Source organism: Sturnus vulgaris, unplaced genomic scaffold (assembly GCF_052056855.1).
Source record: "Sturnus vulgaris isolate bStuVul1 unplaced genomic scaffold, bStuVul1.hap1 Scaffold_157, whole genome shotgun sequence".
In the NCBI taxonomy this organism is placed as follows: domain Eukaryota; kingdom Metazoa; phylum Chordata; class Aves; order Passeriformes; family Sturnidae; genus Sturnus; species Sturnus vulgaris.
Window position 1 is genome coordinate 4,123,649 of NW_028276074.1, and position 20,482 is coordinate 4,144,130.

Genomic DNA, 20,482 nt, shown 5'->3' on the forward strand with positions numbered 1-20,482 from the left:
ACAAGAAGAAGCAAAGGAGATTTTTATTACAAGTGATTTTCAGAAATTGGCCAGCAGTTTACTGTTTCTGAAACCATCTAGTGTTCAGTCTCCACACTGCAGCCTTGAGCTCCTGATTCCTCAGGCTGTAAATGAGAGGGTTCAGGGTTGGAGGCACCACTGAGTACAGAACTGACAGGGCCAGATCGAGAGATGGGGATGAGATGGAAGGGGGCTTCAAGTAGGCAAACAGTGCAGTGCTTAGGAACAGGGAGACCACAGCCAGGTGAGGGAGGCAGGTGGAAAAGGCTTTGTGCCGTCCCTGCTCAGAGGGGATCCTCAGCACAGCCCTGAAGATCTGCACATAGGAGAAAACAATGAACACAAAACAGCCAAATAGCAAACAGACACTAACAGCAATGATCCTAAGTTCCCTGAGATAAGATTTGGAGCAGGAGAGCTTGAGGATGGGTGGGATTTCACAGAAGAACTGGCTTAGGGCATTTCCATGGCACAGGGGCAGGGAAAATGTATTGGCTGTGTGAAGCAGAGCATTGACAAAGGCACTGGCCCAGGCAGCTGCTGCCATGTGGGCACAAGCTCTGCTGCCCAGGAGGGTCCCGTAGTGCAGGGGTTTGCAGATGGACACGTAGCGGTCGTAGCACATGATGGTCAGGAGGAAATACTCTGCACCAATGAAGAAGGCAAAGAAAAAGAGCTGAGCAGCACATCCTTCATAGGAGATGTGTCTGGTGTTCCAGAGGGAATTGTGCATGGCTTTGGGGACAGTGGTGCAGATGGAGCCCATGTCAGTGAGGGCCAGGTTGAGCAGGAAGAAGAACATGGGGGTGTGTAGGTGGTGGCCGCAGGCTACGGCGCTGATGATGAGGCCGTTGGCCAGGAGGGCAGCCAGGGAGATGGCCAGGAAGAGGCAGAAGTGCAGGAGCTGCAGCTGCCGCGTGTCTGCCAATGGCAGCAGGAGGAAGTGGCTGATGGAGCTGTTGTTGGACATTTCTTGTGTCTTGGCATGGGAATCTGTAAAATAAATAATCATGGAATAGTTCAGTTTGGAGAGGACTTGAAATATCCCAGCCCAGCTTGGTGGCACTTTCCCCCCACTGCCTGCCCAGGGCTCTGCTGCCTGGAGCTGTCCCTGCCAGCAGCTGCTTCCCTATGCCCAGGGCTGGGTCCTACCAGTGCTGCCAGAGCCCAGCCCAGCCCTGGGGGCTCAGCTCTGCCCTGCACACCCCTCCCAGCACAGGGCACTGCCCAGGGTCAGCTCTGCCTCTGCAGGCTCTGATGGCAACATCACAGCAACCCTGAGGAGGCTGGAAAATTGACACTGATGCTGCCTGTAACTGCTGATTTCTGTGACTGACTGCTTTATTAAGATCCAAGAAAAAATATTATATTTTTCCCAACCTGAACTGAGCGATTAATATCTATATGCAATTTCCCATCTACGCAACACAGAGCAGTCGATTAAAAAAAGCTGGAATTTAGTTTTTATGCAGCCCCTGACTAGCTGTGTTCCCTCTATAATCTACTTGGAAATGTTCTGCTGTTAAATATCATGTTGGGAGCAGCCCTGAACAATGCAGCATCCTCACCACACAAGAAGAAAACTTCCAAGCCTCACCAGCTGTCTCCTTCCACCCAGATCTTGTCCCCCAGTGCTGGGAGCAGCTCCCAGGGCTGGCTGAGAGCTGTCCCTGGCAGGCAGCAGAGTCCCTGCCCCAGCACAGCGCCCTGGGCTGCAGGACCCTGCTCTGCACCACAGCCCTGGGCACCCCTGGCTGCTCTGCACAAGAGATCATCAGAGAATGTACTCACACAGTCTGCAGGCATTGGGATGTTGCAGCTTTAGGAGATGGCTCCAGGAGCTGCAGCTGCATTGTCCTGCAGCCAGAGGCTTCCTGTGTCAAGGGCTGGGAGTGATTCTGCCCCAGGCACATCTGAGCATCTTCCCAGCCCTGGCTGATTGAAGCTCTCTGTGCCTCTGTGCTGTGCCCGGGGTGGCTGCAGGCAGTGCCCCAGCCCTGCTGAGCTGTGCACAGGAGCTGCTCATCAAGAGAAATGTGTTTTTGAAGCTCTTCTTGGTTGCCAGGATCGCCTTCTGTGCAGGGAGCTCAGCCCAGCTCATCAGCACAGACACAGCACAAGGACTTTAATGACCCTCTTGGGGATTGGGGCTGAGTCTCTGAGCATCAGTCCCTGAGTGGGAGCTGAAGAAACCTCTCAAGAACTCCAAGTCACAATCAAACTCCAAAGTTTCCTAAAGTTTTAATGGTTCCCTCTGAGGGACACAACTGAGAAAGTGTCCCCAGGTTCCAGTTAGAGCAGGAAATTGGAGGCAGAGATGACAGGTGGAGACAAAAAGAAGCCAAGTCTCGGTGCCCTGGGGCACAGCAGGGTCTGGCCACCAAGGGCTGGGAGGAGACACCTTGTCCTGAGCCACTGGGGCCTCCTGGCACAGCCCCAGCAAGGCTGGCCACTGCCACCCCTTGTGCTGCCCTCAGCATCCCCCCACATCCCAGTGGCCTCAGGGATGTGCTGGGACGAGTCCCTGGGGAGCCTTGGTCAGGAATGGCCCTGGGGGCTCCTTCATGCTCCCAGGGACTGCAGGTTTTTCAGAGGACTTTGGATTTTGCATTTTCCTTGGAGTCTCTGGGAGCTTTGTGCAATCATGGCCTCCAGTTATCTGCTTTAATTAGTCCCTTGAGAGGCTTTATCAGTAACAACACTCAGGGTGGTCATTAACACTTCAAGGTACTTCAGTTTTTTAAGGTACTTTCCTTTTTCCTTTCCTCTCTGAGAAGTTTTTGGGCAATCATTACGTAGAGAATTCTCTCCTCCAAGGAGTCCATGAGGAGCCTGTGTTGGGGATGGACCTCAGTGGGACCCATTAATACTTTGAGACACTTTGGGTTTTTCTTCTGACTTGGACTCCTGGAAAGGTTTGTGCAATCTCCTCTCAGGCCCCAGGTTCAAGGGCTCAGCTCCAAATGCACCACGGGGCTGATTGGGATCAAGCTCGTCCTGACAAACCATGGCTCTGCCTTGATTTCCCTCTGGTCTGGTGCCATTCATTAGGAAAATTTTCAAATCCAGTTATGGAGAAATATTTCCAAGACATTCTAAGAAATACACGTTCTTATTTTGAAGACTGTATTTCATTGCTATTCTCTTTAGAGCAGAGGTGATTCCAGCATTCTGTGATTGATATTGATGCAGGGTCTCTCCTCAGGTCTGGCCTGCTCACAGAAGCTGTGCCTTGAGGTCTGAGCCAGTGTGGACAATCTTGCTGCACATTCCCCAACTCCATCCTGTCTGTCCTCACTCACCTGGGACCTGCTTTACTTGAAGAACTGGCTGCACACAGGCCAAAAGGAGTGTTCCCCCCCTTTTTTTTTTTTTTTCTGCTTTGAAGCAATCTACAACTCCTTAATGTCCCCATTGAAAACAGACACCTTCTATTAGTGTGTGCTAAGCAGCTTCCCCTTCCCCAAGGCAGAACCTTGCAAGGAATGTTTGAGTCCTTTGGACTCCTTGGTTCCCTGAGGTCTTGCAGTGTCACAAAGGCCCCTTGGTTCTGCACTGTCACAATGGAGATTTGGGTCCATGGGGCCCCACAGTGTCACAATGCTCTTTTGGGTTCCATGGGCCTTGATCTGTCACAATGGACTTTTGGCTCCTCGAGGTTCCATACTCTCAACAATGGTCTCTGTAGTTCCAGAGTGTCACAATGGACTCTTGGTTCCAGGTGGCCCCACAGTGTCACCGTGGTCTCCTTGGTTCCACAAGGCCGTGCAGTGTCACAATGGCTCACAGGTTCCATGAGGCCCCACAATGTCACAGTGGACCCTTGGTCCCATGAGTTTCCCCAGTGTCACAATGGTTCCTTGGCTCCACGTGGCCCAGGTGTCTCACAATGGACTCTTGGTTCCGTGGGGCCCCGCAGTGTCACAGGGGTTTCCTTGGTTCTGTAGGGTCACAATGGACACTGCAGCGCCCCCTGCTGGCCGGGAGGACCTGGCACTGTGCGAGCACCTCCTGGTGGCCGACCCCTGCAACTGTGAGTGGCTTGTACTGGTTTGTACTGGTTTGTGCTGGGGTGTTAGTGGTTTGTACTGGGTCCACTGGGAAAGGGAGCAGGGTTGTATGAGTGCCCCCTGCTGGCTGGGAGGACCTAGTGGCCGACTGTGTGTTATACTGGGTTATACTGGTTTGTACTGGGATGGGGTGCTGGGAGTGACAGGATTGTAGTGGTTTGTACTGGGTTATACAGAAATATTCTGGATTTTACTGGGTTAAACTGGGGTGTACTGGATTATACTGGGAGGGGTCTTGGGGATGCTTGGCACTCCACTGGGAGCAACTTCTGGGGATGCTGGCTTTGCTGATTTATACTGGGATGGTGCTTGGGACCTACTGGGAGTGACTTCAGGCTGTGCTTACTGGTTTCTACTGGGAGCTGCTGCCATGGGCTCAGGGGATCAGGGGTGGCTCCCAGTGCTTACTGGTTTATACTGGTGCCCTCCCAGTATAAACTTGGGAGCCCCAGGACCACACAAGGAGCCCCTAGACTACACTTGGAATGGGTTTGGGTGCATGAGGCCTTACTGGTTTATATTGGGAGCTGCTGCCACATATCTCAGGAGCTCGGGAATGGCTCAAATGCTTACTGGTTTATACTGGTGCCTTCCCAGTCCACACCTGGGAACACTGGTAGGCATTTGTGGCCAGGCAGGACCTCAAGGCCGAGCTGGCCTTCACCAGGCCCTTGCTGAGCCACAGCTTCTCCAACTTCTCAGCCTGGCAACACTGCCTGTGGCTGCTGATGCCCACCAGGAACTATGGCAAGGGCACTGCCCCCTGGAAGGCTGAAGGAAGGTGAGGGATTCCCCAAAAAAATCTCCCACAATTTTGCGGAATCCCCAAAATTTTTCAGCCCTTCCCTTGCCTAAAGTGTGAGCTGGTGGGTTCTGTTGGGTTGAATGGGTAGACCTGGTTTCCCTAAATCCCAACTGACTTTAATGGGTAGACCTCAACTCCTGGATACCTGGGTGCCCCCATCGAGATATTGGGGTTTCCCCTGCTGCCCCGCTGAGATTTTGGGGTGTCTCCTTTGCCCACCCCAGAGCTAGAGCTGGTGCAGAATACCATCTTCACCAACCCCATGCACCAAAGCACCTGGCTGTACCTGTGCTGCATCCTCTCCTGAGGTAACTCAGGGCTCCCTCCCACCCCTGATGTCCTCACCTGGAGTTTTGGGGTACCCCTGAATGTTGGGGTGCCCCTCTACAGCCCCGCAGCTGCCAAGGGTCACCTGTGTCTACATCAACTGGGAGGACAGTGGCCATCATCTTCTCCTGGCCTGTCAGGATGAGTCAGGCCACTTGGGTGCCCCAAAAATGACCTGGATATCCCTCAAAATAATCTGGGTACACCTGGATACTGCCCAAAATCACCTGGATCCCCCCCAGCAATCACCGGGGTACACCTGGCTGTCCCCAAAAATCACCTGAGTACCCCTAAAAATCACCTGGATACACCTGGGTACCCCTTGGACACCTGTATCACAAAAAACCCCTGGGGCCCCACAAAAGGAGTGTCTCAAACATCCTCATTGCTTTGACTGGGTAGACCTGGTGCCCCTAAACCTTATTGCTTTTAAAGGCTAGACCTGCTGTCCCTTAATTCCTATTCATTCCTATTTTAATGAGTTAGCTCTGGAGCCCTGTTTATCTCCATTTATCTCTACAAATCCCTCCCAGTGGTCCCACTTTTCCTTCAGTGCTCCCAGTCACCCCAGTGTCCCTCCTTAGCCCTTCCCAGTGCTCCCAGTTTAAACAGTAATTCTTCCCAATCAAGCCCTATCAATGGGTAGACCTGCTGTTCCTAAATCCCTATTGACTTCACAGGGGTAGACCTGGTGTCCTTCAATTCCTGTTGACTTCAGTGGGCAGAGCTGATATCCCAGTATTTTTGGTGCTAAAACCATCAATTTAGGGCTCAAAATTCCCAGATTTCAGCTGAAAATGGAAATTTTTGGGCTTACCTGGAGGCACAGCTCTAGCATGGACGCAGGTGTGGGATCAGGGATTTGGGATTGGCCTCCAGGAAATCATCCAGGACGTCCAGAGCATTGGCACTGCAATCCTGGAGTGGAAATTCCCAGAATTCAGCCTAAGATTTTCCCAAAATTGACCCAAATTTCCCCATTTAAGGACCAAATTTCAGAAAAATCCCCACTGACATTAATGGATAAACTAGCTGTTCCTAAATCCATATTGACTTTAATGGGATACACCTGGTGTCCATAAGTTCCTATTGATTTCATTAATCATGTCTGATGTCAACAAAATGTGTATTGGGAGATTGATATTACAAGAGATGGGGCAACTGAGAGACGTTGTAAAAGATGGTTCATGGCCTCATGGTGTCAGTCTCATAGAAGGGTGAGACATTAAAGGTGTTACATCCAACACCATAATATCAGAACCTGCCTCATTCTTAGTTACAATGCTTTATGTTCGTTTTTTATCCAATGAAATACTTCTGTGAAGTTTGCCAGCATCCTTTTACACCAATCATTAATTGCTTTCCTTCTCATGGCTTTGCCACAATGCATCATTTTTCAACCAATCCTAGAACACTTCACAAACCTACACTGATAAACCTTAAACTTCTAATCAACTTTATAACAGGTTTTATTGCTTAGCTTTACAATCTTTTACTATCTTACTTAACATACTGCTTTGCTTACATAATCCATATTTCTGTTTGCTTAAAACATATTTCTACTTCAAGTACAAACTTACATTCTTGTTTTATATCTATTTTACCTTTAATGCTTGGATTCTCCAAGCCTTCTCCAAGGTCTTAGGTCAAACCTTGGATCCATCTCAATCTCTGAGCCTGTTTGCACAAGGCCCTGAGAGCTCTCTGTGCCTGCATTTCCCACACCACCTGTCATCTCTGCCTCCAATTTCCTGCTCACACTGGAACCTGGGGACACTTTCTCAGTTGTGTCCCTCAGTGAGACCCATGAGCAGTATCAGACACTTTGGAGTTCGATTCTGTCCAAATTCTTCAGAGGTTTCCTAGAAAACAACGGTTCTGCCTTGATTTCCTTCTGGTCTGGTGCCATTCATTCAGAAGTTTTTCAACTCCAGTTATGGAGAAATATGACAAAGACCTTCTTAGAAATATCCATTCCACTTTTCAAGGCTGTATTTTATTACTGTTGTCTTTAGAGTAGAAGTGATCGCAGCATTCTGTGATTGATATTTGTGAGAAATGGATTTGTAAAGGATTCTCAAAGCCTGACTGAAAGCTCACACACTCTTGTACATCTGGATGCAAAAGTGTGCTGACTTAGAAAGGCCATGGAATAGAGAAGACATTGCTGAGAGAGAGATTGAACTAGAAACAAGTTTCAAACACTGGCCTTGTAAAAAGAACATATATTTAGGAGAATTAGAACTGTGAAAGATGCATTTTGGCAAGACTATGTGGAGTAAAATACAAGGTGATTGTTGTTAGAATTATTAGCACCATTGTGTGGCAAAAGCTAATAGGCTGAAAAACATTTGTAAAATATTGAAACCAGGAAATAACTTGGCTTTTGATAGAATGGCATTGAGTTTTACATCTCTTAGGTTGTACCTTTCAAGGAGTCTAATAATGGAATAAAATATTTTTAAAACCCATCTTAATTACCCCATTTCAGTAGAGCTGGGATTTTCCAACAGTTCTGAGTCCCTGGACATCAGTTCCTGAGAGAAAGCTGAAGGAAAATTTCTCAAGAACTCAAAGTCATGTTCAAGCTCCAAAGTTTCTTGAAGTTTTAATGGTTCCCACTGAGGGATATGACTCAGAAAGTGTCCCCAGGTTCCAGTGAGAGCAGAACACTGGTGGCAGTGATGACAGGTGGGGACAAACAAGGGAAAGGTGTCTGTGATGCTGAGCAAACCTGGATGTGTTTCAGGGATGCAAAGGGCCAAGGGCTGAGCCCCAGCCCCTGGCAAGGCAGATCCTGTCCCTCCCTCATTGCTCAGGGCTCTTCCCGGCCCACTGGGCTCTGGCCATGTGCAATGCCAAGGGCAGCACCATGGGGCGGCCCCTGCCAGGCTGCTGAGCAGGGACAAGGAGGCAATGAGGCCCCAGCACAGCAAGGCTCACTTGTCCCCTGCTGGCCTCAGGCCCAAGGCCAGCCTGCATGGCCCAAGTGCTGCAGGAGTTGGCTGTGTCAGGGCCTTTCAGCTGCTGCCCATCCCTGTGGCCTCTGCAGCCCAGGCTGTCCTACGGTGTCCATGCCCTGCGCCTCTGTCCCTGCAGGCTGTCGTCATCCCCCGGCTGCCCCACCTCGCTGGCCCCTTCCTTTGCTGACAGCTCTGCCTCCTGCCTGCCTCTGCCTGCACACACAGAGCCTTGGGCTCGATTCCAAAAGGGTTCATTCAATTTTTACTGTGGCTGTGAACTTTCAGCAGAGAATCATGGCATGCAGGAGCTGCTTTCCCAGCAGAGACTGTCAGAAGAGAAGAGAAACACATCTGGCTCAAGGGTACAGTGATAGAAAAAACAAGGACACAACCTGGTAACTTGTGGTGGGTTTTATAGAAATGGTAAATTGAAATACACATGTAGTGACTTAATATAAGCAAGACACTTGTAGAATCACGTATCCACATATGTTTAGGAGTCATCCCACATTGGACCTGAAGCCTGAAAAAAAGGATGTCCTCTTGAACACGAAATTAGTGTTAAGGAGTCATATTCTGATATTTTGGAGATTTGGTGACAGAGGGTCCTCACAGAACCAAGGAGTCAGCTGTGACACTGTGGAACCTGAAGGTGCACTGTGGAACCTCCTGCAACCATGGGTGCATTGTGACTCTGCAGGGCCTCACAGAACCAAGGTGACCATGTTATAGCACAGAACCTCGTGGAACAAAGGGTCCATGGTGACACTGCAGAACTGCTGCTGAGAGTCTGAAAGCTCATGGAACCTGAAGTTCATTGTGACCAAGGGGCCATTGGGACACTGTGGATCCAAGGAGACCATTGTGACACTGAGGAACCTCATGGAACCAAAGGTCCATTGTGACATTGCAGGGCCTCATGGAACAATGGAGACTATTATGAAACAGAATCACAGAGGTAATGAGGTTGGAAAAGACCTTTGAGATCATGAAGTCCACCCTATCACCTAATATCACTTCATCAACTAAACTATGGCTCTGAGTGCCACGTCCAGTCTTTTTTTAAATGCCATCAGGGGTGGTGACTCCACCACCTCCCTGGGAAGAAAATTCCAGTACCCAATCACTCTTTCAGTGAAGAATTTTTTCCTGATGTCAAACCTATACTACCCCTGGCTCATCTGCAGACTGTGCTCTCTCATTCTGTCAGGTGCTGCCTGGGAGAAGAGACCGACCCCCACCTGACTACAGCCTCTGTTCAGGTGGTTGTAGAGAGTCTCACTGGAGACCATTGTAGCCACTGGGGCCATTGTAGCACGGCAGGGCCTCATGGAAACCAGGGCACAAGAGTGACACTGTGAGCTCCAAGGGACCGAGGGGGCATTCTGACACTGCCGAACCAAGGAGACCATTGTGACACTATGGGGCATCATGGAGCCGAGAGTCCTTTGTGACACAGCAGGGCCTCATGGAATCATGGAGTCCATTGTGACACTACAAGACCTCACTGAAGCAAGGAATCGTTGTGACACTATGGAGTCCTGGCAGGCCAAGGGGCAATTGTCACAATGTGTGGCACCATTGAACCAAGGAGTCCATTGTGACACTACAGGGCCCCAAGGAACTGAGGATTCATGGAACAGTGCTGGACCCCATGGAACCAAAGGTCCATTGTGACACTGTGGGGCCTCATGGAATCCTGGAGGCCATGATGACACTTTGAGGCCTTCTTGAATCAAGGGGCTCTGCAGGACCTTGTGGAACCAAGGAGACCCTTCTGCCACTGTGAGTCCCCACGGAACCAAGGGTCCATTGGGATACTGCAGTGTGGGAAATTCAGGCACGGAGAGCTCTCAGGGCCTTGGGCATACAGGCTCAGAGATAGAGATGGATACAGGGTTTGACCTGAGACCTTGGAGAAGGCTTAGAGAATTAGAGCATAAAAGTGAAACAGACAAAAAACAAGAATATAAGTTTGTAGTTTAAGTAGAAATATGTTTCAAGAAAACAGAAATATGGATTATGTAAGCAAAGCACTATGCTAAGTAAGATAGTAAAAGATTTTGAAGTTTAGCAAAAATGACTTACTGTAAAGTTAATTAGATGTTAAGATTTATCAATGTAGGTTTGTGCAGTGTTATATGATATACTGAAAAATGATGAATTGCACCAAAGCCATGGGAAGAAAAGCAATTAATGATTGGTGTAAATAGACACCAGCAAAATTCATAGAAGTTTTGATTGGCTAAAAAACTAATATAAGCCATTTGTAACTAAGAATGAGTCAGCTTCTGATATTATGGCACTGGATGTAACACCTTGAATGTCTCACCCTTCTATGAGACTGATGAAATAAAGCAATAAACCATCTTTGACAATGTCTCTCAGTTGTTCCATCTCTTGTAATATTCATCTCCCAATAGAGATCTTATGGACATCAGGTCTACCCTTTGAAATCAATGGCAATGTAGGAATAGCAAGTCGACTTATTTTAAAAAATCAAAGGGGATTTAGGAACATCAGGTCTACCTTTTGAAATCAATAGGGATTTAGGGAAACCAGGTTTAGGCATTAAAGTCAATGGGGATTTTGCAGAAATTTGGTGCTAAAATGGGGAAATTTGGGGGAAATACTGGGCTGAATTCCAGGAACTTCCAATTTCAGGATCATGGTGCTGACACTCTGGAAGTCCTGGCGTAATTCCTGGGAGCTAATCACAAATTCTTGATCCCCCACCTTCAGCCTGTTCTGGAGCTGTGCCTCCACTTAAGCCCAAATCTTTGTTTTCAGCCCCAAATCTGGAATTCCGAGTCCAAAGTTGGGATTTTGGGTAGCAAAAATTTTCAGACATTGGGTTTACCCATTGAAGTCAATGGGGATTCAGGGACGCCAGGTCCACCCAGTCAATGCAATGAAGATTTTTGGGACACCAGTTTTAGGAGTCCTTAGGGGTTTTGGATGATTTAGGTGTTCAAGGGATACCCAGGTGTATCCAGGTGATTTTTGGGGCAATCCAGCTCATTTTCAGGAGTACTCAAGTCCACTGAGGTGATTTTTTGGGATACCCAGGTGTACCAAATTGATTTTTGGGGAGATCCAGGTGATTTGGGGGAGTACACAGGTGTACACAGATAATTCTGGGGGATCTCCAGGTTATTTTGGGGCACCCAAGTGTCCCGACACACCTGGATGGGCCAGGAGAAGATGATGGCCACTGTCCTCCCAGTCGATGTGGACACAGATGAGTCTTGGCAACCGAGGGGCTGTTGGGGGGCACCCCAACATTCAGGGAGTACCCCAAAACTCCAGGTGAGGGCCTCAAGGGTGGGAGGGAGCCCTGAGTTACCTCAGGAGAGGATGCAGTGCAGGTACACCCAGGTGCTTTGATCCGTGGGGTTGCTGAAGACAGTGTTCTGCACCAGCTCTAGCTCTGGGAGGGGGCAAAGGGGGCACCCCAAAATCTGTAGGGGGCAGTAGGGAACACCCCAATATCTGAATACTCAAGTGTACCAGAGTTCAGGTGTACCCATTAAAGTCAAAGGGGATTTAGAGACACCAGTTCTACTCATTCAACTCAACAGGACACATCACCTCCCACTTTAGGTGAGGGAGGGGCTGGAAAATTTTGGGGATCCTGTGAAATTGTAGGAATTTTTCTGGGGAATTGCTCACATTCCTAGAGCCTTTCGTGGGGCAGTGCCCCAGCCTCGCCCGTTCTGGAGTCCCTGGCAGCTGCAGGCAGTGGTGCCAGGCTGAGAAGTTGGAGAAGTCGCAGCTCAGCAGTGCCCCAGCAAAGGATAGCTTGGCCTCAGGGTCCTGCCTGCCCGCCAGCACCCACTGGTGTTCCTAGGCACAGACTGAGAGGGCACCAGTAGAAACCACTAAGCACTGGGAGCCACTCCTGAGCCCCGGAGACCTGTAGCAGCAGCTCCCAGTATAAACCAGTAAGGGTTGATGCACCCAAACCTGCTCCCAGTGTGGTCTAGAGGCTCCCAGTGCGATCTAGTGAGATGGGGAACATAAATGGTTTTGAAAATTCAGCACCTTAGAAGTCTATGATGTGTTTAAGCAGGTAGAGGAGAAATTGAACACATGGCAGAAATGCTTTGTAACAAATCATATAAAAATTATTTGCCAGGAAAAAGCTTTAAGATAACATATATTGCAAAAACTCAGCAAAGCAAGACCTGGCTATTGTACAAACCCAACAAAGCAGAAACCTGTGGCTCCAGAATCCCGCCAGGACCAGACGGGTGGTTTTGAGTGGGACAAGCTGACCTGAGGGAGAGCCAAACCTCCACTGCACCTGCCCAAAAGCAGAGCTCAAACAGTGATTACTGAGGAAGACATACAGCCTTCATCCCAAAAACCACCAAACACAACCACCCAGAGGGGTGGCAGCTAATTATAATACAAAGGGAGAGAAGGTGGAGATGGGTGGGCAGGGAGGTGTGGGCTTGTGGGATCAATGTGTATTTATACCTGGAACCTGTCTTGACCAGGTACACGTGGTTTGGAGGAAATATCCCCCCAGGTGTCCCAGCTGGCAATGAAACACTCTCTACAATTTTGGTGTCAAGTCCTGATTCCTGAAATCAGGAAAGGTCCAGCAGCTGTGTTGGCTCTGCAGAACAAAAATGGCCCCTGGTTCCATGGGACCCCAGTGTCACAACTGACTCCTTGCTTCCATGTCACCTCCTCAGTGTCAAAATGGCCCCTTCGCTCCAACAGAACACAAAGGTTTTACATAAATATTGAGCAAATCCTGCCTAACACACCTGGGAACATCTGTCTGCATTCAAAAGTGAGATTAAAGGTGAGGGTGGCACCAGCAGCTTCCATCTACACCAAAGACCCAGGGAAAGGACAGGGACAGTGAATTCAGCTGAAAGACTCAGAATTCTGCTTACAGAGATCATTGCTGGTCACACTGTCCCTCGTAGGAAGGTGACATCATTCCAGACAGCCTGCACTGAGCATGTGGTTCCTCAGTGGGGTTTGTTGTTCAGGAAACCTGCTCAGGCTTTTCCATTCTTTCCTCACAAACAGGAAAATTTCTCCTGGGCCTGTGTGCAGGCAGAGCCCTGAGGAGAGCAGGTGGGACATGGTGCAATGGGCTGGGACACCCAGCTGCAGAGCTCAGGGGACAAGGTTCTGCTGCAGGGCACAGGGATGTCAGTCCCAGGTGGGCAATGTCAGACATGGTGAGGCTGGGGATGAGGAGCAGGTTGTCCAAACAGGGGCAGCCAAAAAGGGACTCATTCTTCCCTGTGCCCAGACCTCTTAAGGAAACATCCAGCATCAACATCACCTGGGGAATGTTTCTATCCTCTCTTTTCTGAAATTAAAAATTAAAAAAATATTCACTTTATTAAAGAAAAAAAAGTTACAAGGTGCACTTTGAAATCCTTCCACCTTAACAAAACTCCAAACGGACTCCAAGCAGCTGCACAACCCCTGATAACTTGAAGACAACTGGAAGAAGACAAGGTGCTCCTGAGGACTTTGTGTATTTTTATGATCCCCACAATGGATTGGGGCTGAGTCCAGGACCCCCAGGCACTGAGAGAAGGTTGAAGAAGCTGCTCAAGGAGTCAGAAGCAAAACTCCAAGTCCCTTGGAGCATCAGTGGCCCCACTGAGGGCAGGGAGTGCCAAAGGCTCCCCAGGGAGTGGTGAGAGCAGATCCTTGAGGGCAGGATTGCAGGAGCCCGAGGCTGTGAGCAGGGAACTGCAATGCTGAGCAAGGCCTGGGCTGGCTGGAGGAAGCAGAAAGGCCAAGGCCTGAGCCCAGGCCTGGCCCAGCAGGGCCTGTCCCTCACGGGGGGCTCGGGGCTGTTGCTGGGGCAGTGGGATGGCAGGGGCAGCAAGGACAAATGTCATCAAGCTGCAAGCCCTGCCAGCCTCCTGAGGGAGGGCCGAGGCAGAAGCAAAGTGCAGCCCCTGCCAGGAAAGTTCCTTCTGTGGGGCTGCAGAGGCCCTGCCCGAGCCCAGGGCACAAAGGCCTGGGTGCCTCTGGCCCTGCCAGCCCTGCCCAGCCCTTGGCCATCTCTCCTGCAGGCTGTGCCCCCTGTGCGTGCTGCTCCTGTGCCCTGGCCGGCTGCACACGCCCATCTCGCTGTCCCCCCCAGCATTTCTCAGCCCAGCATTGCTGTGCCCTCCCTGGGCTCCCTGCACCCAGCGCTGCCGGCTCCTGGCACACAGAGCCATGGCATGGCCCAGCCTCACGCTGGGACACCTCGGGCACCAACATTCTGCCCTGGGAGGGACTTTTGTGTTTCCTCACCTCCAGGCTGAACCTTCCAGGCTGCACCTTCCAGGCTGCACTTTGGGGAGGTTTCCTTCCCACTCCCAAGGAATGCTCTGTGTCCTGGTGTCCACAAAGAGAGAAGGGCTGGTGGGAGATGTGGTGGTCAGAGGCTGTTTGAGCAACAATGACGATGAAATAATGCAGCTTTTAAATTTTGTGTGAAAGAGGATGGGACAGCAATAAAACCTCTACACTGGATGTAGAGAGAGCAAACTTTGGCCTATTCAGGATTCAGATTTGGGGATAACAGAATGAGGTGCTGATTTTTTTAAGGGAAATAGCCTTTTAAAACAAAGAGATCCAGGCAAGATGGAAACATTTCAAGATATAAATGTTGAAGGACCAAGAGCAGCCTGTCCCTATGCCCCAGAAAGTGAGCTAGCAAGGAAAAAGACTGGCCTGGCTAGGTTTCCATGTAGTCAGGGAAAAAAGAAGGTACATCAACTTTGGAGAGAGGGGAAGACAACTCAGGAAGTGTTTAAGGATGTTGTTCGGTCATGCAGAAAGAAAATGAGAGAGCTGAACGTTTAATTATAACTTAACCTGGCAACATCTGTGAAAAAAAAAAAAGAAAAATATTTTTATAAATATATTAATAATAATAGCAGGGACAAGGAGAACCTCATCTTTTATTGGATATGGGGGTGAATGTAGTAACTAAAAATGAGGAAAGGTTTGAGGTACATCAGGACTTTGCCCGAGTTTTCAACACTAAGACAGGTTGACCTCAGGACAAGTGTTCTCCTGAGCTGGGAGATGGAGACAGGGAGCAGAACAGACCCCTGTAATCCAGGAGGAAGCAGCTGGGGACCTGCTGAGCCACTCAGATGCTCACAGGTGTCTCTGGGACCAGATGGGATCCATCCTAGGGGGATGAGGGAGCTGCTGGATGAGCTCCCCAAGCTGCTCTCCATCATTTCTCATCAGTGCTGGCTCAGCAGGGAGGTGCCAGAGGACTGGAGGTGCCAATGTGAGCCCATCGCCAAGAAGGGCTGGAAGGAGGATGTGGGGAACTGCAGGCCTGTCAGCCTGACCTGGGTGCCTGGTGAGGTGATGGAACAGATCACCTTGAGTGCCATCACAGGGCACCTACAGGATGGCTGAGGGATCAGAGCCAGCCAGCGTGGATTTCAATATCTGCATTGATGATCTGGATGAGGGCACTGAGTGCAGCATCAGCAAATGTGCAGATGGCAGCAAGCTGGGTGTGAGTGTGGATGTGCTGGAGGGTAGGAGGGCTCTGCAGAGGGACCTGGACAGGCTGGGTCCAGGGCCCAAATCCAACAAGGTGAGGTTTATAAAGACCAAGTGCTGGATCCTGCACTTTGGCCACGACCACCCCTGCAGTGCTCCAGGCTGGGGACAGAGTGACTGGACAGCAGCCAGGCAGAAAGGGACCTGGGGGCACTGATGGACAGCAGGCTGGACATGAGCCAGCAGTGTGCCCAGGTGGCCTAGAAGGCCAATGGCAGCTGGCCTGGATCAGGAATGGTGTGGCCAGCAGGAGCAGGGCAGTGATTCTTCCCCTGTGCTCAGCACTGCTTGGGCAGCACCTCGAGTGCTGTGTCCAGTTCTGGGTCCCGAATTTAGGAAGGACATGGAGGGGCTGGAGCGTGTCCAGAGAAGGGCACCAAGGCTGGTGAGGGGTGTGGAACACAAGTCCTGTGAGGAGTGGCTGAGGGAGCTGGGGATGTTTATCCTGGAGAAGAGGAGGCTCAGGGAGAGAAGGTGGTGTCAGGGCACAGATTGGACTTTATTATTTCAAGATCTTTTCCAGCCTGGCTGATTCCGTGATTCTCTGAAACCACCCTTGGAGCAGTTGCAGGATGAGCCCTGGGCCTCCTCTTCACAAGGTCCAGCAGCCCAGGTCCCTCAGCTCTCCACACAGCCCCAAAGCCCATCCTGTCAGTCCTGCAGAGCCTCTCCAGCCCCTCCTCATTGCCCACAACAGGGAGCCCCACACCCAGACACAGCAGCCCAGATGTGCCCCCCTGGCCTGTGGTGCCTCTGGCAAGGGAACAGCACGAGGCACTGCAGGACCCTGCAGACAATTCCTGAAGCACTTGGAGGATGATCCTGCTCCCCAAGGGATGTTCCCATGGTGCCAGCTCAGAAACCGAAATAAGGAGTAGGGCCAGAAGGGCAAGGGGAAACAAGGATGGGCTGTTTTCAAGGGAGGGGACAGGGATGAGCAGGAGGAAGAAATCTAGTGAAGGAAAGATGAAAGAAAGCAAAGGTGAAGAAAAGCAAGTGTTCAGGGCAGTTTGGGGGTGGCTGCCAGGCAGCCCTGGCTCTGAGCAACATCTGCAATGGGACAGGAAACTCACAGCTGATGGGAACAAACTTTCTGGCTGACTTCAGAGGCCACGACAAAGCTGAGTGGTTTCCCTGCCGTCCCCCAGCCCTTGCTGGCCCCAGGGGCTGATGGCATTTGTGCTCCCTCAGCTCCATGTCCCCACAGCAGCACCATGGGGGTGCTGAGCCTGCTGTGTGCAATGCAAACAGGGGCTCCTGAGCCAGTGCTGCCGTGTGTGTGCCTGCAAGGGTGCGGCTCCTGTGTGAGCTGGGGGAGAGGCCAGGGCTGCAGAGGGGGGATGTTGTTGGCAGGTGCATGAGGACGCTCTGGGACGCTGCCCTGGGGTGTCCAGCACAGTAGGGATGGATCAGCCCCTGCTCTGCTGCTCCTTGCCAGGGTGTCCCCCTTGCAGGGACCTTGCAGAGCACCAGCCATGCTGTTTGCCCCCAGCCTGCCCACGGCCAGCCTGGGGCTGCTCCCGGGGCTTTTCTGTGCTCAGCATTGTTCTGGCTAAGTGTTGTGGAGAGACCCTGGCCAAGGAGCCTGGAGCCCCCAGGCCCTGCCCTGAGGCGTCAGCGCTGCCCCAGCAGTGCCCATGGCCTGTCCCTGCTGCAGCCCCGGCACTGCCACCCCCAGGGCTGTGCCCGGCCCCGAGAGCACTCAGGCCCTGCAGCAACACGAGGGCCAGGAGGGCAGCGGGGCAGTGGCACGGGAGCAGCACTGGCAACACCAAGTGCTGCTGCTGCTGCTGGGCACAGCTGCTGTGCCAGCACTGATCTGCCCCCAGCTCTGCACACAGACATTGCTGCTGCAGCTCCAGAGAAGGGAACAAAAGGGGCTTCTCTGGATAAGTCTTTGCTGGGAGATCCTTTATTTAATTTAAACCACCAAGAGCACATCTCCTTTATGGTGCAGTCTGTGGCCACAGAAAAGTTGGAGAGAATTAAAATTAGAAAGGGAACAAACAATTGGTTTTCTTGAGGACACTATGATCAAATTGAATCAAAAGAAAAATAACCCCACAACCACACCATCAAGAAGTAACAAAGATGACTTTTATTACAAGTGATTTGCAGAAACTGGCCAGCAGTTTAATGTTTCCAATATCATCCAGTCATGAGTCTCCACACTGCAGCCTTGAGCTCCTGATTCCTCAGGCTGTAGATGAGAGGGTTCAGGGCTGGAGGCACCACTGAGTACAGAACTGACAGTGACAAATCCAGGGATGTGGAGGAGATGGAGGGGGGCTTCATGTAGGCAAATGTTCCAGTGCTGATAAACAGTGAGACCACAGCCAGGTGAGGGAGGCAGGTGGAAAAGGCTTTGTACCGTCCCTGCTGAGAGGGGATCCTCAGCACAGCCCTGAAGATCTGCACATAGGAGAAAAAAATGAACACAAAACATACAAGTCCTAAACAGGCACTAACAGCAATGATCCCAATTTCCCTAAGATAGGATTTGGAGCAGGAGAGCTTGAGGATGTGTGGGATTTCACAGAAGAACTGGCCCAGGGCATTTCCATGGCACAGGGGCAGGGAAAATGTACTGGCTGTGTGCAGCATAGCATTGAGAAAGGCACTGGCCCAGGCAGCTGCTGCCATGTGGGCACAAGCTCTGCTGCCCAGGAGGGTCCCGTAGTGCAGGGGTTTGCAGATGGACACGTAGCGGTCGTAGCTCATGATGGTCAGCAGGGCAAGCTCTGATCCAAGGAAGAACACAAAGAAAAAGACCTGAGCAGCACACCCTGAGTAGGAGATGTGTCTGGTGTTCCAGAGGGAATTGTGCATGGCTTTGGGGACAGTGGTGCAGATGCAGCCCAGGTCAGTGAGGGCCAGGTTGAGCAGGAAGAAGAACATGGGGGTGTGCAGGTGGTGGCCGCAGGCTACGGCGCTGATGATGAGGCCGTTGGCCAGGAGGGCAGCCAGGGAGATGGCCAGGAAGAGGCAGAAGTGCAGGAGCTGCAGCTGCCGCGTGTCTGCCAATGGCAGCAGGAGGAAGTGGCTGATGGAGCTGTTGTTGGACATTTGGTTTCTCTGGACATGGGGACCTGTTCATGGAGAAAATGTTATTGAGGAGTTAGAGGAGATGGCTGTACCAAAATCAAAGCCATATCCCATACACCCTCCCCTGGAACACACACAGATACACTTTGGTGATTCAGAGTTCTGAGGTTTTGTATTTTAAACTCCCCCCACGTCTCTCCTGGTATTCTTGGATATCAGAAACCCTCAGCATTTTTGCTGCCCTCTGGTAGAACAGAATGAGTTCCCTGAGGCAAGATGATCAGTGGAGACTGAGGGAAAATAATCTGTCATTTCATTCTGTTCAGAGTTTCTTTGGGCTTTCATATTTCTCAAATGGAGGATGTTCACACTGCCCTGTTTTGCTTAAAGATCAGCAGATATTGCTGAGAGCAATGTATCCACCTCAGCCCAGCACCATTTTTGTATCAAAGGACTCACATTGCTCATTTCACCACCCTAACAGAATTTTCACTGTCAGAACACTTCTGCCTTTCCCCGTGGGTTTTCAGATAACACAAAGATGCTCTATGACAGCTTTGCATCCTGGATTGAAGCTCCCAGCTTGGGCTGAAATCTCAGAGACACTTCCAAGTGTCCCAATGATGGCACTGGAGTAAGGCAGATCCAGCTCCTTCCCTGGCTGCACTGACAGCATTGCTCACAGCCGGGCACTGGGGACAGCGTCACCCTGAGCCAGCTGTGCCCCCTCCCAGAGTCCCCAGTGCCGGGCAGCTGCTCCCAGCCCTGTGCTCTGCAGAGGGAACTGGGCCCGGGGCTGCAGAGCTGCCCCACGGCTCTGCTGCAGCTCTGCCTGCACAGGAGGGGCTCCACAACTTGGACCCCCGGCCCTGAGGGCAGAGGCTTGGCTGGGGGACAGGAGGGAGGGGGCTTGTTCAGAGGGAGGGGCTGCACTGCAGGGGATCCTATGGAGATCTCTGAACTCTCCGTGCCACAACATTTCTGGGTTTGTTTTCTCTCATTGCCTGATACACTTTCTGTGTCCTGGGGATTTTTCTCCTGCAGGTGTTTCCCTGTGCCTAATCTCTCCCTTCCAGCATGTGAGGTTTAGGAAAACCTCCGGGTGCCTCTTGTGCACCCACACTGTCAGGCTTATTCTCCTTTTGTGTAAAAAGCAAGGCAGCTAATACTTTCTGTAAAATTATTTATTGTAGAAGCACATTAGTCTCAAAAGCAAAAACAAAGTAAAGCAAAGCAATGGCATAAAGCAATGGCAAAACTGCAGTGGCAAAATGCAATGGCAAAATGCACATGGCATAAAGCCATGGCAAAGAGCACCAGCTCTCCTTGATGCATTTTCTTTCATAGAAACTTTCCAAGTAGTTAAGACATAAACTCGGACTACTACTTTTTAACTTATTAGAATTCTAGTTTCTTCGCACACCAGACTATGTATAGACTACGTTCATGGCCTATCTTGTTCTAACTAAAAAATGTAAGCAATATTCTTCTGAAACCCGGTTCTTGGAGCCTCGAAGGAAACACTAGTATGTTTTTCAACCTTCACTAGAACATGTACTACTTCTCAGGCATCTAAGACCTTTTACTCACTAAAAGCACTTAAAACTTATTCCATTTACTTACTTACTTATTCACTCCAACTATTCACTTACTCATTCCATTCAAAGACTTTAATTCAATCCCTGAAC

The 20,482-nt window shown here is 50.6% G+C and overlaps 1 protein-coding gene and 1 pseudogene across 1 annotated transcript; both read right to left on the minus strand.

Annotated features, from left to right (window-relative positions):
- Positions 1–58: 58 nt before the first annotated feature.
- LOC148218843 (olfactory receptor 14J1-like) lies at positions 59–7,709 on the minus strand. Its single transcript, XM_088157775.1, has 2 exons — positions 7,705–7,709; positions 59–857 (listed from the first exon to the last, which is right to left on the minus strand). The coding sequence occupies exons 1-2, from the start codon at positions 7,707–7,709 to the stop codon at positions 59–61; spliced, it is 804 nt and encodes a 267-aa protein (XP_088013901.1).
- Positions 7,710–17,883: 10,174 nt separating this feature from the next.
- Positions 17,884–18,908, minus strand: LOC148218844 (olfactory receptor 14J1-like; annotated as a pseudogene).
- Between the last annotated feature and the right edge of the window lie 1,574 nt (positions 18,909–20,482).